At 38.5% G+C, this 26973-nt stretch overlaps 1 protein-coding gene across 1 annotated transcript in view; it reads right to left on the bottom strand.

Annotated features, from left to right (window-relative positions):
- Positions 1-4277: 4277 nt before the first annotated feature.
- Positions 4278-26973, bottom strand: part of LOC126176818 (carcinine transporter-like) — a 119189-nt gene continuing 96493 nt past the window's right edge. Inside the window, exons 7-9 of the mRNA XM_049924000.1 lie at positions 9756-9970; positions 9391-9578; positions 4278-5809 (exon numbers count right to left, since the gene is read on the bottom strand). Of these exons, the coding sequence (XP_049779957.1) occupies positions 5606-5809; positions 9391-9578; positions 9756-9970 (607 nt within the window). The 3' untranslated portion in view covers positions 4278-5605. The remainder of the gene's footprint in view (positions 5810-9390; positions 9579-9755; positions 9971-26973) is intronic.

The following is a 26973-nucleotide window of genomic DNA, read 5'->3' as shown; positions in this document are numbered from 1 at the left end:
ACTCCGCCTCACTACCACAGAGATGGATGAAATGCTCAGCAAATGACAAAAGAAGCAAGTAAGAAAAGGAGGAGGCAATCACAGGGCTGTTTTGACACTGAAGAAGACACAGAATATGGGCCACGGCAATTCTAGTGCATAAAAGTTAAAAAAAATGTAAGTATGTATAAGAATTTGTAATAAAAAACGTTTCAAACCTCAATATCTCTTAACTACATTTCTTGCAATAAATGACCCATTTTCTAAAAAAGTACTGATGGTAGAGATATGAATTTTTCACAGCATGCCAAATGTGAGATTCAATACATATGAAACTGGAATAAGTAACATATCCTCAGTTGATTTGATTTTATGTCCATTTATTTACAAAATTCTGTCAAAAAATTGACAATACAATCTTAGTAATAATTCCAGTTCAGTCTATCTATTAAAGGTGCATTCAATAATTACATAAAATTGTAAGTTTGTGTCTTAAAAAGTTTCCAACATGAAGGGTCACAAAAGTGGATAATTTAACATTGGCGGCATAGGACATACAATGTCCTCTTAAACAACATTTTTCGGTTTACAGATGTAGTTCCTTGCTGTTTCTTTCGGATGGATACTTTCATTTGTGAATCGTTAACACAACGGGGGCCACTTTCCCCGACTGTTCATTTTTAATCTGATTACGCCATTGGGAGCTAGTTTCTTCCATATTTCACACGTAATACACAGATTAATTTCTAAATCCTTTTCCTTATAAAGCCGTCATCCTTAATTCTGCCCCTTTAAGACAATTTTGAATGAATTATGTTATTTAAAACCATCCCTGAAATGTTATGTTTGGCCTAATACAAAAAATCAGATTAAAAATGGTCTGCTGCAACGCTTGTAGTCATCCAGATATTACGGCATCACGATGTCAGGAAAATATGTCCGGAAATCAGAGGAATATACTTGAGATCCTACTGCAATAAAAAAATTCTATTTAGGAGGTAGAGAATGATAAGACGCCGTCTTACACACCAGCAAAGCGATTTCATGTTGCACGTAATGCTCTGAAAAGGAGAGTTCTAAGAAAAACCAAAGATGCAGTAAGTGGTAAAATTATTCAGCGAAACTTCTGGAGTGTGTTCTATAAAGAACAAGAAGAAGATATCGTTTATTACGTTTTTCAAACGGAAAAGCGGTTTTCTGGATCTACAGCGAACGATCTATCGAGATTGGCGTTCCTGTTGATAGACTGGAATAAAATATCGTGTCATTTTAACAAACAGTCAGAGATGGTATGCAAAGACTAAACACTAATTACTCTTAGGAAGCCCACCCAATAACTAGAGCAGGGTTTCCCAAACTGTCTTCCCCCAAACACTGGTGTTTTGCATGAAATGAATGAATGCTCCGTGAAAACTTTAATAACGTGGCATTTTTTCCTCGATGTCTTGACGATACTAATTATCATTTCAAAATCTTGTTATGATTTCTGTGTTACTAGTTATGACTTACAATTGAAGTAATCCAATTTTATTAATCTTCAACGTACACAGTTGCAAATATAGAATCGTATAACAATGTAGTAGTGATCAATATTGGGTTGAAGTTTAAGAGATTAGTCAGGAAGAATCAATACGCAAAGAAGGGGCATACGGAAGTACTAAGGAATGACAAGATATGCATGAAGTTGTCTAAGGCTGTAGATACAACAATGAAGAATAGCCCAGTAGGCAGCACAGTTGATGAGGAATGTACATGTCTAAAAAGGGCAATCACAGAAGCTGAAAAGGGAAACGAACTGCACGAAACTTTGGTTAAAACAAGAAATATTTCAGTTGATCAGTGAAAGAAGAAAGTACAAAGATATTCAGGATATTCAGGAATACTGAAATACATGTCGCTGAGGAATGAAATACTCATGACGTGCAGGGAAGCTACAAGCAACATGTGAAGAAATAGGAAAAGAATGTTTGTCGGAAGGACTGACGCTGCGTACAGGAAAGTCAAAACAACATTCGCTGATATTAAAAGCAAGGGTGGGAAGATTAAGAGTGCAACGGGAATTCCACTGTTAAATGCAGAGGAGAGAGAGGATAGGTGGAAAGAGTATATTGAAGGCCTTTGGGAGGGGCACGATTTGTCTGATGTGATAGAAGAAGAAACAGGGGTCCGTATAGGAGACATAGGGTATAAAGTATTAGAATCAGCATTTAAGAGTGCTTTAGAGGGCTTAATATCAAATAAGGCAGAAGGGATAGTGAAATTTTATCAGAATTTCTAAAATCATTGGGGAAAAGGGCAACAAAAAGACTATAAACGCTGTTGTGTAGAATGGGTGAGTTTGGCGATATACCGTCTAAGTTTCGGAAAACATCAGCCACACAATTCCGAAGACTGCAAGATCCGAAAAGTGCGAGAATTATTGCACAACCCGCTTAACAGCTAGTGCATCCAAGTTGCTTACAAGAATAATCTACAGAAGAACGGAAAAGAAATTTGAGGATGCGTTAGATGACGATCAGTTTGGCTTTAGGAAAGGTAAATGCACCAGAGAGGTAATTCTGACGTTGTGGGTGATGATGGAAGCAAGACTAAATAGAAATCAAGACATGATCATTGGATTTGTCGACCTAGAAAAAGCGTTCGAGAATGTAAAATTGAGCAAGATGCTCAAATTATGAGGAAAATAGGGGTAAGATATAGGGAGAGACGGGTAATATACAATATGTACTTGACCCAAGTGGGAATAAAGAGAGTGGATAACCAAGAACGAAGTGCTCGGATTAAAAAGGGTGTAAGAGAGGGATGTAGTCTTTCGCACCTACTGTTCATTCAGTACACCAAGGAAGTAATGATCGAAATAAAACACAGGCCCAGGAGTGGAATTAAAATTGAAGGTGGAAGGACATCAATAATGCGATTAGCTGATGACATTGCTGTTCTGAGTGAAAGTGAAAAAGAATTACTTGATCTGCTGAACGGAATGAACAGTCTTATGAGTACAGAAAATGGATTGAGAGTAAATTGAAGAAAGAAGTAGCAGAAATGAGAACAGCGGGAAACTTAATACCAGGATCGACAGTCACGAAGTAGATGAAGTTGAGGCATTCTGCTACCTAGGCAGCAAAATAACCAGTGACATATGGAGCATGGAGAACATCAAAAGGAGACTTGCACTGGCAAAAAAGGCATTCCTAGCGAAGAAAAGTCTGCTAATATCAAACATAGGCCTTATATGAAGAAGAAATTTCTGGAAATGTACGTTTGGGGCACAGAATCGAAGCTTTCGACATGTCGTGTTACTGACGAATGATGAAGATTAGTTGGACTCATAAGCTAAGCAATGGGGAGGTTCTGCGCAGAATTGGAGAGGAAAGGAATATGTAGGAAATACTGACAAGGAGAAGGCGCAGGGTGATAGGACGTCTGTTAAGATAAGAGGGAATGACTTCCATGGTACTGTGTGGTACTGTGGGACTGGAGGTAACTGTAGAAGGCAAAAACTCTAGAGGAAGTCAGAGATTCGAATACATCCAGCAACTAACTGAGGACGCAAGTTGCAAGCTCTAATCTGGGATGAAGAGGTTGGCACAGGAGAGGAATTCGTACGGGCCACATCAAACCAGCCCAAAGACTGATGTTTAAAACAAAAACTGCAAAATAAGCAAGGTGGTTGTAACCTCCCCACAAAAAATATTAAATAAAAATAATATGGATAATGATTCTAATTTTAGTGTAACCTCCCCACAAAACTGAATAAATAATAATAATGATATGATTCTAATTTTGGTGTAACCTCAGAACAAAATTGGTTCCCATTTATAACCCCCCTACAGAAATTCGTTCACATTTAACCTCTACACAAAATTTGTTTCCCATTTAACGTACCCACAAAATTCTTTTCTCATTTAATGTAAGCTCGAAACAGAAAAATTCCTAAACCTCGTAATAAAAAAATAAATTCAGTAACCTGGTAAATTTTGGGCGACAGCAGTGCTTCATCACGGCCCTGGAAGATCATTCTGAATAAAAAAAGGAAAAATTCTTACCTCAATAAAATTGCCGAATATATCTGCTCTTACAATAATTTTTTCCGGCACAGCTCTGTGCAATGCTGGCCGATAGATTTGTCATTTATGAAAGGAAGCAACTGATTTTTCTTTTGCAACAATCGAAATGATCATGGATTGGAGAAATTAGTAAATTCTTTAAATTGAAATGAATGCTTATCAAAAATTACTTTATATGACAAAGATTATTATTAGCACGTTTTTAAAACATTTACATTCGAGTTCAGATAACATTTCAAGATATGCGCGAGGCTGCTTTTTACCTTATACAATAATACTCAGGCTCCCGCATCGCTGCACCGCAACCGGCCAGCCAACATGATACACCATACCATACCAGAGCAGACTCCAGACCACACTAGCAACAACTTACTGTTACAGCTACACAGTTCCTACTCAGTCAACACTGCTCTCTGGTCAGCGATTCTCTTATACCTTGCATATCGCAGGCAGCGCATGAGCAATACATCGAAATTACATCTGCTCGGACCTCTTACATGCTCCATCAGAGTATCAGAATTCTCAGAGTGTTCCGTTAGATGAAAAGTTTGGGAACCCCTGTGCTGGAGGACAACCTTTTAACAAAGACAATGTAGACCCGTTTTGTGATATCTTTATAATAGTGCAACAAAATCAGTTCCTTCCTGCTCATCACATTTATAATATGCATGAAACCGTTTACCGATCAATTCAAGGGTTGCAAAGCGTTTGTCTTAAACGAAGACGGCAAGCAGGTGGCGTTACTTCAATAAAAATAGACTTGCTGTACACTTTCGGAGTACGTGTGTCCACACCGGCCGCTTAACACTTTACGTCGAGAAAAGTGGCCATTCTGAGAGGTTTCATAAAAATGTATGAGTATACACAATTATATATTTTACTTGTAAATATTCTTTATGATAATTTATAATATGCAGATACAAAACATATAAACCACAAACTTCTGTCAATATCACTGTAAGATGAAAGTTCTATTTCTGATAGACTACCACTTTACCGAACCTTCCGCTATTATTACTACTAACGATTTTATTATTAGTTCCAATAACACCTCAGTTTTCTCATTAATGTATTTGTCTGCCCCATTGTTTATGGATGGCTTGGTTTTGCTTCAGTAACTTTATTCCTTTTTGCTAAACCATTATGAACCGTAGGTGTAATTTCTTGGATGTTAAGGTCTCCAAACTAAGATTTTAACCGCTGCATATGTATGAAAATGTAACTATATACTAATAATGTCCCGGAGACAATATGGAGGTACTTTAGAAAATGTAATGTAATTTCCACATTTTACTAACTATCTGCAGATACAATCAACACGCCTGTTTTCAATGTGTTCGCATCTCACATGTGCATGTAACAGGAACACCTCACCACTTTCCCATCATACCACTTGAATCGCAATTGTATTATCATTTCTAGTTTAAACTGCTGTCGTTGTTAATACACTAAAGAAAACAGACTACAAGTTTAGTTTAGTCAAGGTATTTCCTTAAAGATTTTTCTGTAAAGTTTTGTGAGATCATTTCCAGAGCTCCAGTTCTGGTTGTCAATATATCCTACATTGGCGTTCTCTCTGATACATTTGACTTCCGGCTTGGAAGACTCCAGTACTTCTGCTTCGTTCCAAAGAGTGAAATATCTTTTTTTGTCTCTGGAAGCTTCTCATTAAAAGACTCTGGCACAAATGACATCAAAACAGACATAATCAGGGTCACGGCCGCAAGTATGGCGAAAGCGATATGCATTCCAGCAGTCTTACCCTATAGACAGAAAAAAATATCAGTTTCATATATTGTCTTCTAAATACAATCTATATTTTGATGGTACTTTATTCTGTGACAACAGTGGTATAAATATATATCACAATCACATGCACGTATTGTGGGACTGTGGTTATAGTGAATCAGGAACTCCATGCATGTCGAATAAATTAATAAATGATTTTGTGTGATTATCACATGTTAGCGATTGTTACAGTTTTACCAGTTCCATAACAATACGTAAAGTTGTTCACTTTTATGGGCTACCTACATACGATCGTCACTGATCGTCATTCTGTACCAGGAATGGGAATTATCTTCAAAAAAGGTACATTTTTAATATCAGTATCTCTCTAACCAAAATGTACATGTTATACACAAAATGTTTAGTTCTTCCAGAAGGTGTCTTAAGGAACGAACAGGAAATAGGAACCAATTTCCAAGGGATTCAGCCAACATTTTCATGAGAGCATCCACCATATGAGAATCATTTTCTACTGGTCTCCAGTCCGAGAAAGAACTATTCTTCATTGTGCAGTGAGCGTGCTACCAATAAATCTAGGATTCTAGAACACAGCCCAGATTTGCAAGAAACAGTACTAAAATATATAAGGTGACTTTCTAAAAAATGAAAATACAAAAATTAATTTCAGAAGTCTAGAAAGTAATAAATCCCACACAAAATGAAAGAAAAATGAATGTTAGTTGGAAATGAAATAATGTTACTACACATATTAGAAGAAAATCTCACCATCAACTGAACAATAACGTGATAAGAACAACAAACATAGTTTGCGTCGATTTCACGGAAGCACAGTGTAACGTTAGTAAATCTAAGACAGACACTTAACGAAGATGAAGCCAAAGATAACAGCTGTGACAGACATTCTAAATAATCAAATGAATGTAACTAGAAATAAAATTATTAATAACATGTGAAATCATAACGTAGAAGCATCATGTGATTCTCAGAATCATGGAGAATTAATGGTATTAATGGAATAGGTAGAAGCAGAAAAATAAGAGGAATGTGACAGAAGTGGAATGGTCCAAATATTACAAAGGAAATGTTGAGAAATCCGTGGAAGGTCTCAGGAAAAGAAAACCACGTGTAGTGTTAACATGCTGTGTGAAACGCCAAAGAGTTTAGAAGACTGTGTCTACAAACCAAATATATGGTGAACGATACTTCCCAGAAGGTTTTCTCAAGATAGTAAGGTCCTCAAACCAAAGAAGCATAGTGAAAAACTGTACAAATATTACAGAACTATTAGTGATACACCTGTCACCCCCAAAACATCTAATTCAATAATAATACGAAAATTAGAGAAGAAAGAATAACCTGTCAGAGTAATATTTTGAAAATAGGATACAAAAGGGCATGAGACGGCACTGTGTGCGTCAGTATGCAGATGAAAAGTTTAATTAAAGTTAACAGCGTTACTGTGAAAATGTTGATGATGTAGTAAGATTAAAGATCATATTTAAAGTATAAAAAGCAATTGAATAGAATGGAAGGAGACTAATAAAGTTGCTACGTTTACACCAAAGAGGTGTGATTACAGTACAGGTTGAATAATTGGGTAAAATAGTTATTAGAGAAGCGTCAGATGCTGCTTTCCACTTTTCTAGCCCTGTTTGGTAGTTACGGTGACAAGATCCTCAATGAAGCCTCGAATAATGTAGGAATATAAATGAAGTTAGCAAGAATGCGAAAGTTGCATCATCTTCAAGTGGTCTCAGCGGAAAGTGAAGAAGGTAAACAGAAAATGGTGGAGGCAATGCAAAACACAGACTGAAGAGTTTGCCTGCTTATAAATTTTTCAAAGACAAAACTAATGAAAAAAAACATAGAAATACAGCGCAACATGTAAAATGCTGTAGAGATTGAAATTAAAGAAGTGATGTTGTTCACTTACATGAGAAACTTTTTAATTCAAGATGGAAACTGCACCAGAGAAATAAGAAAAAGGGTAGACAATAAGAAAGAAAACTTCAGAGAGTATAAGTGTTACTGTGAACATCACGAATAACAATGGATCCAAATAAGAGATTAGCAAATTATTTTCAATGCAGTTAAAAATAGCTCAGAGACTTTAGTAATAATGAAGGAAAAGGACAGATATTGAAAAATGTTTAAAATCTGGCTGTTTCATGTTCCCATTTTTACTTAGCTCATGACTATAAAATACACAATAACGAATCTTTTTTTTTTTTCAAGATGACCCTGATCAATCGGTCTAAAATGGTTATTTTGGATTTGTGGATAGAGTACAGTCAATAAATTTGACCGGGGCACAAAGGATGCGCAGCGTGGGATTAGCCGAGCGGTCTATGGCGATGCAGTCATGGACTGTGCGGCTGGTCCGGGCAGAGGTTCGAGTCCTCCCTCGGGCATGGGTGTGTGTGTTTGTCCTTAGGATAATTTAGGTTAAGTAGTGTGTAAGCTTATGGACTGATGACCTTTGCAGTTAAGTCCTATAAGATTTCACACACATTTGAACATTTGAACAAAGGATGCACAAATGAAAGTCTTATAAACACAGGATTCCAGGATAACTCGTCAAACGCCAACATACACGCTGACTGTAATTGACGTGTGTGGATTTTTGTGAAAGGTATGGTCGATCACGGATGTCTCCTGCATAAAGAATTTACTGCAGTTCATTCCATAGTGAGTCTTGGCTACCGTCACTGAGGTGTTGCACGGTTGGAGTAGGAGGAGGAATAATAGGAGTGTTGGAACTTTAATAGCGGCAACAATTTATTTACATCTCGTATAAAATAGATATGTCTTTCAAAGTTTTACTGACCTTCAAAGTAGTTACCAGCATTGTGTATAACCCTTTCCTATCGATGTGAAAGTTGTAGGATACTCTTCGCAGTGCCAGTTGCGTTGACAATTCGAGCGGCGCGGTCTATTGCCCGACGAATTTGTAGCAGTTCTGAAGCGAATGCCGTGAAGTGTTTCCCTCAGTTTAAAAACTGAGTTGAACTCACGAGGGCGTAAGTCAGGGGAGTGTGTTCCAAAAATGAACAACATATAGACATAAGTGATGACACTTTCTGCAGTACCTGACCATCATTTTGCAGGACACTGCTCAAGCACGTACAGTGCACCCTTTTACTGATTTGTTTGACTGATGGGCCTGCTAAGTGCTATACCACCTACTGCACTCCTTTGACTTAAGCCCTCGTAAGGTCAACTCGATTTCTAAACTGAACACTTCACGGCACTCGTTTCAGAATTGCTACAAATTCGTCGGGAAATAGACCGCGCCGCTCGAACTGTCAACGCAACTGGCACCGATAAGAGTATCCTACGACTTCCACATCGCTGGCAACGGGTTATACACTATGCTGGTGACTATTTTGAAGGTCAGTAAAACTTTGAAACACGTATCTATTTTGTACGAGCTGTGAATAAATAGTTGCCACTATTAAAGTTTCAACTTTCGTATTTCGATTCATGAGTTTGTGATTACAATAAGTAGTAGTCTAATATCTAAGACAGACCTAGTTTACGCCACAGTTTCTATATATGTACTAATGGAATTGTTTTAAGTAAGTGAAGCACATACCAAGTGAGCAACGTAAGGTGGAACACTCATACTGCATTGAACAAAGACGTATTCAATTGCGATGCCTATCTGTCGTAAACTCGTTGGATGCAATTCCAAGCTCTGTATATTTGTGAGTAAATATGAGCAGTCACAGCAGAAGAGTAGCACAAGAGAAAGTGTAGTTATGATCCACTGGGTTGAGTGTGCTGAAAAAGTGCAATTCTGTTGAGATAACACAATTCTAAATATGTACACTTTAAAGAGTGCTAATAAATACTTCTAAAGGACAGTCTAATAATATTACACGCTTAAACTCCTTTAAAGGTATTTATAAATCAGTTTCTGATAGGAAACATGCAAGAAGGGATTACATAAAGAGATACCTGCGGTTAAGCATATGAGGATGATGCACAACAAACCAGCAGCCAATAGCACGAGGCAGTGTGTTATCCGCCTTCCAAATCTATTTCCAACAACATGAGCAGTGTATGAAGCAGCTAGTTGCAGCGATCCATGCCCGATGAATGCTACGAAAGGATTCTCCCCGAAACAGTTGTTGCTAAAAAGTAGGGTGAAGGTAACAAAGGCAGCAGTCGACCTGTAACAAGAAAATATGGACACCCACTGAAATTGTTCTGGGCAAATGTAGCACTTTAATTATTCATGTTTATTGCTATGTGACCAGATAAATTCCTTGTGTAGCAATTGTACCTCTGTAAAGAACCTGCACGATAATACACTATTAGACAATTTCAAATGAACTTCCCGAAGTACACATCCCTAACAACTGGAGTTTTAAACACTTATTATACAGTTTAGACTCTGGTTGTTGTCATAATCATATGGTCACATACTTGTCTTAGGTAGCAATATCTGTACTTGGCACAAAGTCCTCCAGGTAAAATGTTGTCTTTGAACGGGTCATACGTCCTGTATGTCATATGACCGCAATGGTATTCACCTATTTACACGAATTACGTCCATAAATTCTGTCACGCCATGTCAGCGATGTTTGCTAATTCAGAATGACACTCAGAACAATAATCCATCAGCTAGTCAAACACAGCGCTATACCTTTTTATTAACTAATACGATCTATGAAGAGCAGATGACGCGCTATTTATAGATTTTTAAAGAAGAGACCAAGAATATCTGATAAATAATATATTTTAAAAGAGGAAAAGAAGTGGAAGCAAATATCCTACAACAGTTTTTCTTAAAGTTAAAATCAAAGGAGAATTTAAAATTGGACACTGTCTTCGCCGTGGTCACGTCTCGAAATTACGATTTAATTATTATGTGCCTCCTTTTATTCCAATGCACCTCTGTGCTTTTTTTTATTTACTATGCACACAAAGCGAGATGGCTGTAACTACAACACGAAGAAATCGCAAAATAAAAGTGAAAATAAAATTTAGGATCATTTAAAAGAAAAGCCTATCAACATTTAGAGTGAAGAAAGAATTCAACTATTAAATCCAGAAGAGATGGCAGACATGTGGAAAAGGGCAGTAACGGTTTGTATCAGGAGGAGTAGTTACCTCCTAACGTGATATAAAAATAAGAAGATACTGATTCGAAGGATGTACGGATCTGGAGTGAGAGCCAGTATTTCAAAATGTTCTGAAAGACCTCGGATCAAATGAGGTAGAGTGGGGCAGGTAATTATCTTTATTATAACCAAACTGATAGGAAAAAGTAGCTGTCAAACGATTATTCAGGTTAAGGTGCAGAATATATAATAACGGTGACATGCTATCGGAAATTTCGGAGGAAATGAGTCTCAAAATCACGAAGATGGCTTGAGCAGGTAACGCAATAACTGTCGTACGAACAGATTGACAGCTCTTGAATTAAGGTTGATGGCCAGAACACACTAGGAATAAATATGAAAACTTAAGATATATGACAGCTGACGACGAATTTAGCTTAAGGAAAGGTAAAGGCTCACGAAAGGGATTTCAGATGGTACGCTTGCTAAATGAAGCAAAGATTAGAAAAAGTGAGGTACCTTTGAATGATTTGCCGACCTAGAGAAAGTTGTGCAAGAACTTAGAAATCTTAAGTAAAATAGATATACGGTGTAGGGGAAGATAGTAATATACAATGTGTACAAGAAACAAGACGAAACAAGAAGTATGGACTACTAAGAGAGAAGCGGTTGGATATGAAACGGCGGAATGAAGGGAAGCAGCCTTTGTGCTATTCTGTTCAACACGTATACTGAACAAGCAATGTAACAAGTAAACGTAAGGATTTGAAGTGGGATTAAATCTCAGAGGAAGACTGTATCTAACAAGATTTGCTACTGGCTGTAATCCAAATAAAGAATTTTCAAAGCAATATGACGTATTATGGCTGAACGAAGGGGCACATACGAAGCAGAATAGCAAGACAAAGATTTCGCTTCTCACCAGAAGGAGTCGATAATATCAAGCGTATAAAGCACAGAATATGAGAAAGAAATTTCTGAGAATATACGTCTGTCGCATAGCTAATATAAAAGATAATCATGGCCTGTGGGAAACAAAGAGAAGAAGAGAATCGAACCGTTTAGTACGTGATGCTACAAAATGATGCTGAAAATGAAATGAACAGATAAATCAGGTGGCACTCTTAAAAATCATCAGGGTTAGAAATATCTGGAAAATACTAGATAGAAGAAAGCATGGTAAAATGTGTGGTAAAGGCCTCAGCGAATAACTTCCATAACGATACAGTGGGTCGTAGAGGGGAAACACATAATTAAGACGTTGGGAATGACTTCGATGAAGAGATTGGAAAAAGAGACGAATTCAGGTCATCTTATATAAAACCATTTTGAAGAATACTGACCCAAAGGGAGAAAAATGTATTATTATTAACAGTATTAATAAAGCATTAAGTAAAAGATTATCATCTAAAAATAGCTTGTCCGCCTTGTGCAGTCCGTTTGTCGATTTCGCTGTGTATTTTTGCTATCATCTATTCGTTTTGTCTCTTTTAAACTTACGGAGCCAGTTCCAGGAAGAGCTACACCATCAATATACCGATGATCTAAATCATTTACACTATTGCCAATAGGAGACTGAACGTCTCCCGGTAGAGTTGCGAGCTGTGACACGACAAGGAAAATTTATAAGCGGAGCGGAGATAAATGGGAAATCATTGTAGCGATGATACGGACCGCAAGTGAAGAAATCCACTGGCATAAGCGACTTCGATAGTGATATATTTATAGGGACTTGGACACACTTATTGTCATGTAACCCAATGTTGTAATGTGAACACAATCCACACATTCCTTATCTACGACATCATCATTATCGTCATCATCATCATTTCATCATCATCATGGGAGATGCCTCGTCCCGTTTCAGTGATGTCATCATGCCACCCGACCCTCCTTCCTGTCCTCCCCTTTCTGTCCTCAACCGTTCCCTCTCCAACCAGTCAGTGTGTAGTAGGCAATGGGCATGATACACCCAACATAACGTAGCTCTCGAAGTACTTGACTGCGTAAAAATGGCGCCATGTTCAAAAGTATACAATATATCCATATCGAAAAATGTTTCATCTTCCTTGCATTGTGTAAAATGGCGCCATGTTCAAAAAAAGATATTGTCAGTACTACAGTATAAAATTGTACCAAACCGAGACCCTAACACGGGACGTTTGCTATGCACAGGAAACGCTCTACCATCTGAGCTAGTTGAGCCGTGGCGAGCTGGTGCCAGTCTTAGTTTGTTCATGTATCATTGAGATGGATTGTGGTTGAGGTAAGCTATCTTTGCTTTTCGCGTGTCTTATCAAGCGGCTGCGCAGGCGAAGCGAGTTGGTTGTTAGCCTTCGACGGGAACCCTCGAGATCTCGAGTAATTCGCGGGGGAGACGAGTGTCAACGGGTGCCGAACGAGTGTGATGACCGTTACACGTTGTGGTGTGAAATTGGTTGGGCGTTTTGCCGACATGACCAGCTTGGAGGTACAAGTTCTGTGTCTTTGCTGGGAACAAAATTTGAAGGGAAGCAGTGAAGCTGTGGAGCTGTGGAACCCGCTCCCTCGTATTGTGTACCTGATACGGAGTAAGCCGTCGTAATTGTCTGTTCTCCGACGCACTCAGAGATTTTAAATTTTATTTTTATTATGGGAGACTTTCTTACCCTAGTTAAATGGTGCCGTTATTTGAACATTTTCTCGTTTTTTTGTGTGTCTCTTGCAATCAAATGACTTTATGTTGCTGTGTTTAAAGCCTGCACTCTATTAATACAGTTGTTCATGTGTGAGTCAAAGGTTATGCCCAGTGTTTCTATGTTTCAGAGTTATTGGTATGTCTTTGTGCTTGGGGCAGAAACTTTTAATTGTGCCAGCGCCTTGGCGTGGCAGTGTTTAAGAACCCGGCCACTACCGGAGATGGTCACACATCCCCTTCCAAAGTTTAGTATTTATCTTCCTCCCGTCAAGGCAGGTTAAGCTGGTAGATAAATATTTGTATGTAACCTGTTTGTATATGACCTTGTTCTCTTAAACACTACGAACTGACAACTGACCAAGCCTAAAACTACATAGCATCCGCTGAGTTCCTGGTGCAGCTTTTTCTAGTAATTTTCTTATTAGCACGTCTGAGTACGTAAACATTTACTTTTTTAAGATCAGTGTCTCTGTTGTAGTTTTTTTCTAATTAGGTTATTCTATCATGTTATGTAATGGCATCTTAGATTGGCACTAGTGCTCAAGTGTTATTAAGTCACCCTTTACCTGTAATTGTTTCTTTATATCTATTTTTAGGGAAGTCCTATATGACAGTTGGAAGTTCTCAAGTTTGTCAGTAACCCCCTTTTTTTAATCTGGAATTGTTTGTTAGAGTACTGAGTACGTTGGGTTTGTAATTGTATTTGTAAGGTTTTATCTAGTGGCTCGTCCACAATTATTAATCCTCAAATTATTACTTTTATTAAAAAAAGCGTAATGCCAGTAAAGTGTCTTAATTATAAAATCATGATTCCATCCCGATTCCTATTTCGTGGTATTTAAGATATACTGTGTAAGTGTGGTACGACTAACGAATCACGTATCACTACTCATGCGTGACTCACGACTCCTCCTCACAGCTTTACTTCCGTCAGTTCCTCATCTACAACCTTCCAAATGTAACAGAAGTTCTCCTGCTAAAATTGCGGGAGCAGCACTTCGGAAGAAAGAATATTGCGGAGATATGGATTAGCCACAGCCTGGGGAATGAAGCATAGTGTGTGCTGACATGAAAGCACCAGTCAGACTAAACTGTGTGCCAGACCAAGAGTCTAAGTCAGGACCTTCGCCTTTCATGGCCAAGGGGTTCTACCAACGGATCTACCCAAGCATGACTAACAACCCGTCCTCACAGCTGTACATCCGACAGTACCTCATCTCCTATCCTCCAAACTTCCCTCAAGTTTTGCACAACTACTGCCAAGTTTGAATGGTAGGAGATGTATCGGTAGACGTAAAGCTGTGAGGACGGCTCGTGATTCGTGTTTGGGTAACTCATTTGGTCGGGCACTTGTCCGCGAAAGGCAAAGTTCCTGAGTCTGAGTCTCTGTCTGGGATACAGTTTTAATCTGCCAGGAAGTTTCATGCTCAGAGCACATACAGCTGCAGAATGAGAAATTCATTCTCATTATGTTACCGTCTTCACCTAAATTGTGTGAATTGACGTCGTTCAGTGCACGCACACGCACACGCACACATACACACACACACAACCACTCACTCACACACACACAGACGTACACACACATGCAAACACCTGTTATTTCACATTTCACTTATAAAAATGTGTACATCGAAAACTGTGATCATGTCATCACTCTCTCTCTCTCTCTTCCTCATGTTATCTCTTACAAAATAGGCCAAGAATTGTATGTTTCATCAACACACAGCCATTTGTACAATTTTCTACACTTTTCTTAGCTAGATATGTGTTACGTAGTTGTTACTACATACTGTAGCACCTCCTACTACAGGTCGTGGCATGAAATCGTCCATCAGATAAGATCTTGAGTTTATATCCTGAACTACATCAATTTTTAATGTTTCAGCGGAGTAGTCGGGGTGAAATCGTTCTTGAAAATCGACGTATGTTTACTACTAACAAATTCGACAACTGCCGCTTGAGCTTCTTGTGTATCTATAATTTTGGTCTTATTATGCACAGTAGACAAAAGCATGTAATCTTTACACATCAAAATGTCTCATAGTAATTGTTCTACGTTTTGTGTAATTATAATGACTGATTAGATATTGCACCATATCAATCCATTTGAAAGAACCCTGAGCATCAAACGTTTAACATCTTACTTTTAAGAGTTCTGTTGGATCACTCCACAATTGAAGTTTTCTTGGTGGAAAGTTATCAATAATGATTAATCTAACTTGTTTTTTCTTTTAGCCCCTTGAATGAGTGTTGTAAAATTCCTTACCTAACTACGTTTATGACAGATTTGGAATATTATTAGTTCTTCTGTATATTTTTCTAAACGGAGGTGTAATTTCAGTACCAGTTTTAGACTATTTGAGCAGCTGTAACATCATAGATTAAGGGTCGACCTGCGACAGCAATCGGACAACTTGCGTACGGGCCGCTAGACGCCGCCGCGAGCGCTAAGAGTGCATTGCGATCGCAAGCGCGCGTGTTGCGTACGGGCCGCGAGGTGCCACCACGAGCGCAACCGCATATAAGTGCCGACGGAGTTCGGCCAGCTCTCATTTTGTTGGCATCTCATTTTTGCCTATTGTCTTATTTACTTAGTTGCTTAGCTCTTATTCGTTTATGGCTCGTGTTATTGTGCTCTCATTCAGCCATTCTGATTGTTTTGATTTAATCCCAATTGAGAAGTGCTCATTTTGTCATTTCACTTTTGCATATTTCTCATTTTGCTAATAATATACTCCTTAGTTTTTTACAGTCGAATTGATTAACATAGTCTCATGAACTGTTTGTTCATTTCAGCCTGTTCATATTTTGATGGTCTTTAAATACTGTAATAATTATCGGAAGCATTTCTTCCCTTAAACTTGTGTAAAGTATTCTCGGTGTAGGATTTGTTCTGTGACACTGGTGTAAGGTTCTGAATATAAATTATATACGAAACTGTGCTTTCAAAGGAATTTATTTTTTCAGTTTTTACTACATCTGACGACAATTTTGTGATATGAGGGAGAAATTTGAGGGGCGAAACCATGGAAATAATCTTAAGTGATCCCCTTTTAAAATAAAAATTTGTGACACTGAAAGAAAAATATACGTCACACAGCGAACCACACATATTTGAAACCAACTGAAATATGTTCCTGTCGGCGCATAAGAAAACCGAAAATGCTCCTCTTTAAAAGACTCTGAAAGAAAAGAGGGGTTACAGCATCCTCAATCCTCATAGCTTGCCAAAACCATTGACAAGCATACGTATTCGCACTCTTATAGGACAGATCATTTAAATCCCTTCACCCAGTCTCACTTTAAAGTGAAGTGTTCATACTCAACATCTCCCTCACATTGCCACTATCTATATATTTCTCTCCCAGTGATTGCTTTTCCTCCATTCGGCACTTTCTCGCGTCTGTCTCTCCACTTGTCACTGTTTTCATCCTTTTCTCTCACTCTTCCTTACAACTGTCCCCTGCTCTGCCACATTCACTGTCTCTCTCTGTCCCACTGCCGTTGTCTTTGTCCAATTCTTTCTCTCTCTCATTGCCACTGACTTCCTTTCCCGTTTAGTCTGCTGTGCCTGTCGTCAATCACTGCTATCGCATGAACACACACGTGACTGGAGATGATTTGCTAGGGTTTTTAACACCTAATGCGGGAAACTTTAACACACCAGTACAGAGATTGAGAAATGTGGGCAGATTATTTCGCGTGAAGCGCCAAAGAAACTGGTATAGGCATGTGTATTCAAATACAGAGATAAGCAAACAGGCGGAATAAGGCGCTGCAGTCAGCAGCGCCTGTATAAGACAAGTGTATGTCGCAGTTGTTAGATCGGTTACTGCTGCTGCAATGGCAGGTTTTCAAAATTTAAGTGAATCTGAACGTGATGTTATAGTCGGCGCACGAGCGAGGGGACACTGCGTCTCTGGGGTAGCGATGAAGTGGAGATTTTCCCGTACGACTATTTCACGAGTGTACCATGAACATCAGGAATCTGGTAAAACATCAAATCTCTAACATATACTGGATATTGATATAGTTCGAGTGTGGTTAAAGAAGTGGTCCAATAGCACATAGAAATTTTGAATATTGCCCTTTTTGTTAAGGTCCTCAGGTCAAGCAATGGTGCATCACTCATTGTCGATAGGGTACATCGTTTACCTCTCCTATGACAAAGGTATTTTCTTTTGTTTAGACATAGAAACATAAAAACAATTTTTGCACTTTATGTCCATTATACATATTTCCTTGTTTCTTTGCCCTTTTTGGACTTATCACTACTCAGAATGTAAGTACTACCAATTATAGGCGCTACGAATTTTGTGCGACTGTTATCATGTCGTTTTGCTTATCTTCACAAAGCTATTAGCTATAGTCAATATCGTTCTTGTAGTGAGGTTTATATTGACACGACTGTTTTTGTTTGTCTTTTTGCATCTCATATCTAGTCTCAAACGATATATATACAAAATAGTACATATTCATATCTATTAAAAGAAAAAAAGGAGAGAAGAGTATTCCTGAATGAGTGTAAGTAACTTATCTTTCGTGAATTACAAATTGAAAGTACTTGACTCTTCCGAGTCTTTTCTTGTATTGATATGCATATAGAGAACCATAACTCTCGTAAGATTTTGTCTCATGCTATGTTTCCACTATTTGTGACCTAACTGTCCTGTTTATTAGAGACAATTTTACAGCTGGTCTTATATTTATTTAGTAGTTATTTTAAAGAAAAATAACATTTTATATTGTTCCTTACACTACATTATCCTCATTCCTTTGCATTAGAAATATTTGTTTTATCAATATTTTACTGGAAGCATCTTTACAAAATTCAACTTGACACACTTAAATTTTATGTAGAAAATTTGCTACCTCGATACTACATTATTTCGTTATGACTTCCTGTACTTTTGCATATCGCATAATATAATCAATTTTTAGGTGTTGTACTTAATTTTTTTAAGAGTGTAGGAAACATCTTTAGGCAGTTAACGTGTTTAGCTGAAAATTTTGAATAAAACTGTGAAAGAGCAAATTTATTAGTAACAACATACGATGTTGAGTCCAAGATGGTTATCTGTACAGCCATTGTGTTTTTTTTTAATCTATACACTTTTTAATGTCCTGATGAGGATATAGTCCCTTTTGTTTAAGGGTACTGGGATACACAAATAAATACACGCCGGGATGGGGTATATTCTCTATTAAAAAAAGGTCCAGTATATAATAGCTGCCACTTTTTATTCTTTTTTGACAATACTGACGATTTCACATGACTTCTAATCAGGACTTTATCACCGACTAAGATTGTTCTTTTCCCAGTTATCCTGTTATCAAAATATTTCTTCCTCAATTGTGCTTGGTGATGTAGAAAAATGGTCGCCTGCCTGATCTTTTCGTCAAAGGAGATGCTTTGATTTGCAAATTTCGGCCAAATTTCTGTCCACTCATTTTGTTCGGGCTTTTTAAACATGAGCTCTTCTAGAGTGTGGTTTGTCGCCGAATGCGTAAGATTATTTACAATTTCCTGAAAGGGTTTTACATAACTGACCCAAGCAGTATGATTTTTATGGCAATATGTCCTTACAAATTTATTAAACTCACGAAGCACCCTTTCGACAGGGTTTGCTTCCAGATGATATTTGGACACAAGTATCTGCCTAATTTGTAGAGCGGCCAAACATCTTTTCCACGTGGATGAGATAAATGTGGTCGCATTGTCTGACAATATCGCTTGTGGTTTTTCCATGTGTGGTATAAAATCAGCAATTAATTTTCGAAGTATGGAAGAGCTTTTGGCCGACTTCAGAACAAATTCTGAAGTACTTCGTAAAAACATCAAAAAATGCCACTAAGAATTTTGCACCACCCCTGGCTACTGGGAATGGCCCACAAAAATCGACCGCTAAAATCTGCAAATGGAGAGTGTGGTAATATTGGATGTAGTTCACCTTTTCTACATATATTTATGACTTTCGCCTTTTGACAAATTACACAAGTGCGAATCAAGTTCTGGACTTTCTTTCTAAGATTGGGGAAATAATAACATGTCCCAATTTTATTAGCACACTTAATAACCCCAAAGTGCCCCCAGGTGTTATGGGTATACCATATTAATTGGTCTAGACAATCAACCGGAATACATTCACACCATTTTTCAGATGTAGGATTCTTCCTATAAAATAGCACATGTTTTTCAAATCTATAATGGTTGCTGATTTTTGGATTACGACCTGTCAATAGCTCCTGTTTAACCGAGTTCCACCGAGGGTCGGCATCTTGCAATGCAGCTATATTTTTACCTAAGTCAATAAAATACTGTCTATTTGCCTCATCTTTCATTAGAAACACGTTAAATTCCAATGTTAGATCTGAGGATGGGGAATATTCGTTTAGTCCTTGGGACATCCGAGATAGGGCGTCAGCAATAATGTTGTCCTTACCACTGATATACACTATCTCGTAACTGTATTCTTGCAAAGCAAGAGACCACCTGGCAAGTCGTGCATGCAAAAAGCTTAGCGTCTTATGATCACAATAGACTTTGGTATGTGCACCAGCTAAATAATAATGGAATTTTTGGAACGACCACAGAATGACAAGTAGTTTCAATTCTGTAGTGTAGTAAGATTGTTCACATGAGGTTAAAGTCCTACTCGTAAATGCAATTGTGCAAAAGGTGGGTTGTCCATCAATATTTTGAACTTGGAGCAGACATGATCCTAATCCCACATTGGATTTTTAATTTTCTCTAGTGCAAACTTCGATTTACACAGATTAGCTGTAATACCAGCGTGCAAAAACTTATTTAATACATTCTCAAATATTTCCATATGTTCCTCCCAACTATTTGTGGCGATTAAAATGTCGTCTACAAACAGTGATATCTTACTCATAAGTTCAGGACCCAACGCTTCAGCAAGTGCCGCAATAAAGACACCTGAGCTTTTCATATTTAAACCGAATGGTAAAACTTTGAATTGATAACTTCTTCCTGCGTGAATGAAGGCTGTATATTTCCTAGATTGTGCCGCAATAGGTATTTGCCAGTAGGAAGCTTGGAGGTCGAGGCTAGAAAAATATTTTACGTCATGATATCTCTGTATCAATTCGTCTATACTCTTGGGTCTTGTTCTCACCGGTATTATAATTTTATTGATTTCTCTTGCGTCGAGAACTAGCTGTACTTGTCCATTTGGTTTGTCTACAGCAAGTAAGGGGCTCGAATAGGAACTGTCGGATGGTTCTATGATGTTACATGCAAGCATCTTTTGAATTTCATTACTAACTGCGTTCCTTTTTGTGCATGGTACTTGGTACAAACTATGACAGAAGGTTTTATGTGGCATGACATTAATCCTATATTCATATCCCCTAATCGCACCAGGTTTTTCTTCGAATACTCATTAATATTTCACAAGAACCTTAAACAATTCAGAACGCTACTCTGAGGACAGCTGAGAAGATTCAGAGACTATTTTTAACATTTGTTCATGTCGGTCAGATTTTATTTCTTGAACCTGATTCCCTAAGCCTGTAGTTTTATTTTTTGAAATGAGCTTCATTTGTATACCCAGGCAAAACCTTCCATGTGTGTCGGTTATCCTCAGTAATTTTAGAGAGACGATTTTCTGTTTGACCTTCAACTCACAAAAGTCGATCTTCGCATCCTTTTCTTGCAAAAAATAAAACCCCAAAATCCAGTACACTATCAGCGCATCAATTATGAGGAACGTGCATTCAATCGCTACATTTCCAAATTCTATCTCTAATTGGGCTTGTATTTTCACGCTTCTACTTCTCCCTCCAATCGCTCCCAAACCCTTACAATTACTAACTGGCAATATTGGCACCTGTTTTACTTTAGTGATCTGTCTAAATAAGTCCATAGAAATCACATTAATATCAGACCCAGTATCAAATACTGCGTTCACTGAAATACCTTCGATTAATATTTTAACGGCAGGTTTTATAACCGCATGCTTTTTCTCATGTCAGTGCCAACATTGTACCTTAACATTTTTATTCTTAAATCAGAATCGTCCTTATCTCGCCCACCCGCCTGCACTTCGGGACTTAATGCGGCGGTAATTTGTTTTCCGCTGGCTGAGAAATCGGCCACATTTCGGTATCATTTACTTCATCGATTACTATTGGTGGCGGATGATGTCGCCAGTTTTGATTTATCGGGTTTTGTGTCTTGGTATTCTTTCTCCCTTGATTTCTGTTTTGTGTCGTTTCGTTATTATTGTAGTATCCTGGAGGGAACCTACGTTCCTGCCTCCTATCCGCAGTACCTCGTTCCCACCAGCCTGTTCTACCGTAGCCACATGCGTTGTTCTCGTCTTGGCTTTGGTACGCCGAGCTGGGTTCTCTGCCAGCCGGCTCGCGACGCTGAAATTTCCATTCCTCCACGACTGACTGATTTAGAGATCTTGCCCGCACATCCCCCTGCATCATATCAATTTCATCTAGGATGGGCATAAACTCATCAATGTTTGTGTTTGGGGCGGGAATTAATTTTTCGCGTGTATCAACAGGCATCTTACTCTTAAGAATGCTCAACGAATCTTTATGCGAAATTGGCTCGTCCCAGTATTTCGTTTTATTTAGATACTTCTCGAAATACTTTCGGTGCGTTCCTTTGCTATAATTAAACTGCTCGCGGTTCAATACAGCCTCACGAAGTCGTTGCTGTACCCCTAAAGACCAATATTTCGCGAGAAACCTTTCTTCAAACTCGTCATATGTGGAACATTTTTCAATGACTTCAGTGGCCCACAAGGCCGCATCATTTAACATGAATCCACTTACATAACGCATCTTTTGTAATTCCGTCCATTTTGTGGGTAACATGCGACGAAAAGAACGAATTAAATACTACTGGATGCACCCCACTCATGTCAGGTGAGAGTGACTGACCCCTCCTGTGTTTGATAACGTTTTCCTCCATAATGACATTTACATAAGGTGTCGTAGCCCCCGGTAATGAATATGATTCCTGATCCCGAGTTACCTCAGAATTTACTTCGGTGGCTTGCCTCCGCTTTTGTGTACTAGCATCTACTACGTTCTCTCCACGTGTCGGCGTGGAAACATCACTCTTGACTACCTCTTTAATATCGGTAAGCTCATTACTAAATTTGTTTAATTGATCGTTTACTCCCCTTCGCCATTGAGATAATTCCCGAGTAATTTGCATTTTTACTTCAGAAATCTGAGCAGTTGGATCTATCGATTGTCTTTCATGTTCTTTTGAAATGGAATTTACGGCTTCCTTTACCCGAGAATCTATTTCTACAGATATTTCCGTATGCTTTAATGACAATTCGTCGAGTGTCGTAGGCAGTTGATTTACTATGACCTCGAGAGTACCTTGATTTCCTTTTAACTGTTTTACATCCGAATTTAAGTCTCTGACCGCGTCCTCATGTTCGCGTCTGAGATTTATTATTTCTTGAGCCATTTGTGTTTGATTTTGAGAAATTTGCCCTATCTTACGAGACATTTCGCCCACTTGTGCCGACACTGATTCCTGACTTTTATGTATGTCATCTACTCGTATCGACACGGCTTCCTGACTTTTATGTATGTCATCTACTCGTACCGACACGGCTTCCTGTTTTTTATTCATCTCACCTACTTGAAAAAATATAGCGGAGATGGTACTCGTCATGATTCGTAATTGCTTTTGTACACTGGAAAGATTTTCAACAACTTCTAATTCCTCAGTCTCACTAGTCTCCAATTGTACTTCACCTACTTCCTTTAAATCCATGATTACACACGTCAATTTCAAATCTTAGGCTAGTCGTCACACGAAATACGGAAAAATATTCATGGACGCATGTCCGTCACGCTTACGCGGCGGCCGGTTTTGATTATACTTGGCCGTGGCTTCACTTATCTACAGCACTACACGCTATGCTTCGTACCGTATGAAAGGGAAATTGTTCACTAAGTATCGATTGGAAACTATTCACTACTCTGGGTGTTCTACAGGTAGATAAACCACTAGGACAAAATGAAGTATGTTGCTCACCAAGTACCTCGTTTAACCATCTGAACCGTCGATTTTGAAGAATCAATTTATAATTACAATTGCTCATACAGTCGTTTACACGAAAAAGAAAACAGACAGATTAGCAGAATACCAGTTTTTACCAGAAAAAGAGAGATATACATATAACTCCTATTTTGATGAATAAATTGTGAACTTACTTTAGAAATAGGCATAAGGGAAATCCCTCCGGTGCCTCCAGTGTGACGTATATTTTTTATATATGTAAATTTTCTGTGCCTACAGTGCCACGTCTTTCAGTGTCACACAAATTTTTATTTTAAGAGGGGATCACTTAAGACTATTTCCATGCCTTCGGCCCTCAAATTTCTCCCTCATAACACAAAATTGTCGTCTGATGTAGTACAAACTGAAAAATAAATTCCTTTTAAATCACAGTTTCGTATATAATTTATATTCCAAACATTACACCTGTGTCACAGAACAAATGCTACATCGAGAATACTTTACACAAGGTTAGGGGAAGAAATGCTTCCGATAATTATTACAGTATTTAAAGAACATCAAAAAATGAACAGGCTGAAATGAACAAACAGTACATGAGACTATGTTAATCAATACAACTGTAAAATGCTAAGGAGCATATTATTAGCAAAATGAGAAATATGCGAAAGTAAAATGCCAAAATGAGCACTTCTCAATTGGGAGTAAATCAAAACAATCAGAATGGCTGAAATAATGTTCATGTCTGGGGAGTTTGGTGCACAGGAAAGTGTTTAAAATCAGAAGAGTGATCCTAGAGCCACTTTGTAGCAATTCTAGACATGAGGGGTGTCGCATTGTCCTGCTGGAATTGCCCAAGTCCGTCGGAATGCACAGTGGACATGAAGACATGAATGGGGGTAGGTGATCAGAAAGGATCCTTACATACGTATCAACTGCCAGAATCGTATCTAGATGAATCAGTGGTCCCATATCACTCCAGCTGCACATGCGCCACACCATTACAGAGCCTCCACCAGCTTGAATAGTCCCCTGCTGATATCCAGGGTCCATGGATTCATGAGGTTCTCTCCACACCAGTAAACATGCATCCGCTCAATAGAATTTGAAACGAGACTCGTCCTATCATGTACCATGCTTCTAGTCATCAGCAGTGCAACGTCGGTGTTGATGGGCCCAGGCGACGCGTAAAACTGTGTCGCGCAGTCATCAAGGGTACACGAGTGGGCCTTCCGTTCCGAAAGACCATAGCGATAATGTTTCGTTGAATGGTTCACACGCTAACACTTGTTGAAGGCCGAGCATTGAAATCGACAACAATTTGCAGAAGTGTTGCTCTTCTGTCACGTTCAACGATTCTCTTCAGTCGTCGTCGGTCCCGTTCTCGCTGGATCTTTTTACGATGGCAGCAGTGTTAGAGATTTGATGTTTTGCCAGATTCCTGATATTCATGGTACACTCCTGAAATAGCCGTACGGGAAAATCTCCACTTCATCGCTACCCCAGAGACGCAGTGTCCCCTCGCTCGTGCGCCGACTATAACATCACGTTCAGATTCACTTAAATCTTGATAACCTGCCATTGCAGCAGCAGTAACCGATCTAACAACTGCGACATACACTTGTCTTATAAAGGCGCTGCTGACTGCAGCGCCTTATTCCGCCTGTTTACTTATCTCTGTAGTTGAATACACATGCCTATACCAGTTTCTATGGCGCTTCACACGAATTAATCGGCTCACATTTCCCTATTTCTGTACCGGTGTGTTAAAGTTTCCCGCATTAGGTGTTAGAAACCCTACCAAATCATCTTCAGTTATGTGTGTGTTGATGCAACAGCAGTGAATGACGACAGGCACAGCAGACTAAGCGAGAAAGTAACTCAGTGGAAATGAGAGAGAGAAAGAATCGGACAAAGACAACAGCAGTGTGACAGAGAGAGACAGTGAATGTGGCGGAGTAGGGGACAGTAAGGAAGAGAGAGAAAATGATGAGAACAGTGACAAGTGGAGAGACAGCCGCGAGAAAGTGCCGTATGGAGGAAAAGCAATCACTGGGAGAGAAATATATAGATAGTGGCAATGTGAGGGACACGTTGAGTATCAACACTTCACTTTAAAGTGAGACTGGGTGAAGGGATTTAAATGATCTGTCCTATAAGAGTGCGAATACGTTTGCTTGTCAATGGTTTTGGCAAGCTATGAGGATTGAGGATGCTGTAATCCCTCTTTTCTTTCAGAGTCTTTTAAAGAGGAGCATTTTCGGTTTTCTTATGCGCCGACAGGAACATTTTTCAGTTGGTTTCAAATATGTGTGGTTAGCTGTGTGACGTATGTTTTTTATATATATAAATTTTCGGTGCCTATAATGTCACGTCTTTCAGTGTCACACAAATTTTTATTTTAAGAGGGGATCATTTAAGACTATTTCTATGGGTTCGCCCTCAAATTTCTCCCTCATATCACAAAATTGTCGTCTGATGTACAAACTGAAAAAATAAATTCCCTTGAAATCACAGTTTCATATATAATTTATATTCAAAACCTTACACCTGTGTCACAGAACAAATCCTACATCGAGATTACTTCGTACAAGTTTAAGGGAAGAAATGCTGCCGATAATTATTTCAGTATTTAAAGAACATCAAAATATGAACATGCTGAAATGAACAAACAGTACATGAGACTATGTTAATCAATTCAACTGTAAGAAGCTAAGGAGCACATTATTAGCAAAATGAGAAATATGCAAATGTGAAATGCCAAAATGAGCACTTCTCAATAGGGAGTAAATCAAAACAATCAGAATGACTGAAAGAGAGCACAATAACACGAGCCATAAACGAATAAGAGCTAAGCAATTAAGTAAATAAGAGAATAGGCAAAAATGAGATGCCAACAAAATGAGAGCTGGCCGAACTCCGTCGGCACTTATATGCGGTTGCGCTCGTGGCGGCACCTCGCGGCCCGTACGCAACATGCGTGCCTGCGATCGCAATGCACTCTTAGCGCTCGCGGCGGCGTCTATCGTCCCGTACGGAAGTTGTGCGACTGCTGTCGCAAGTCGACCCTTAATCTATGATGTTACATGGCCCCCAATGTGGAAGGCGGTTAATTTATTAAATGCCTGACACATTTTGTCAGTTTACTCCTATCGCAAAATTTTATTTTAAATTTCAAATTACTGTCCCTTTTTCTACCACCTTTACATTCAGTGGTTCACAAAATAGTAATTGATTATCACACATAATGATATAAATACAAAACATTTTAGTCATATTTCAAAAGTTCGTCGTCAGTAATACAAAACATTTTATTATGTATTCTTCTACGTCTATTGAATAGTAGGTATTGTACAATATTTCAGTCGATTTTTTGAGGTAAATATTTAATTATTTTACAGGTAT

This window comes from Schistocerca cancellata, chromosome 3 (assembly GCF_023864275.1).
Source record: "Schistocerca cancellata isolate TAMUIC-IGC-003103 chromosome 3, iqSchCanc2.1, whole genome shotgun sequence".
NCBI lineage: Eukaryota > Metazoa > Arthropoda > Insecta > Orthoptera > Acrididae > Schistocerca > Schistocerca cancellata.
The sequence above is the reverse complement of the archived record's forward strand: the minus strand, read 5'-3'. Positions and strand labels throughout refer to the sequence as shown.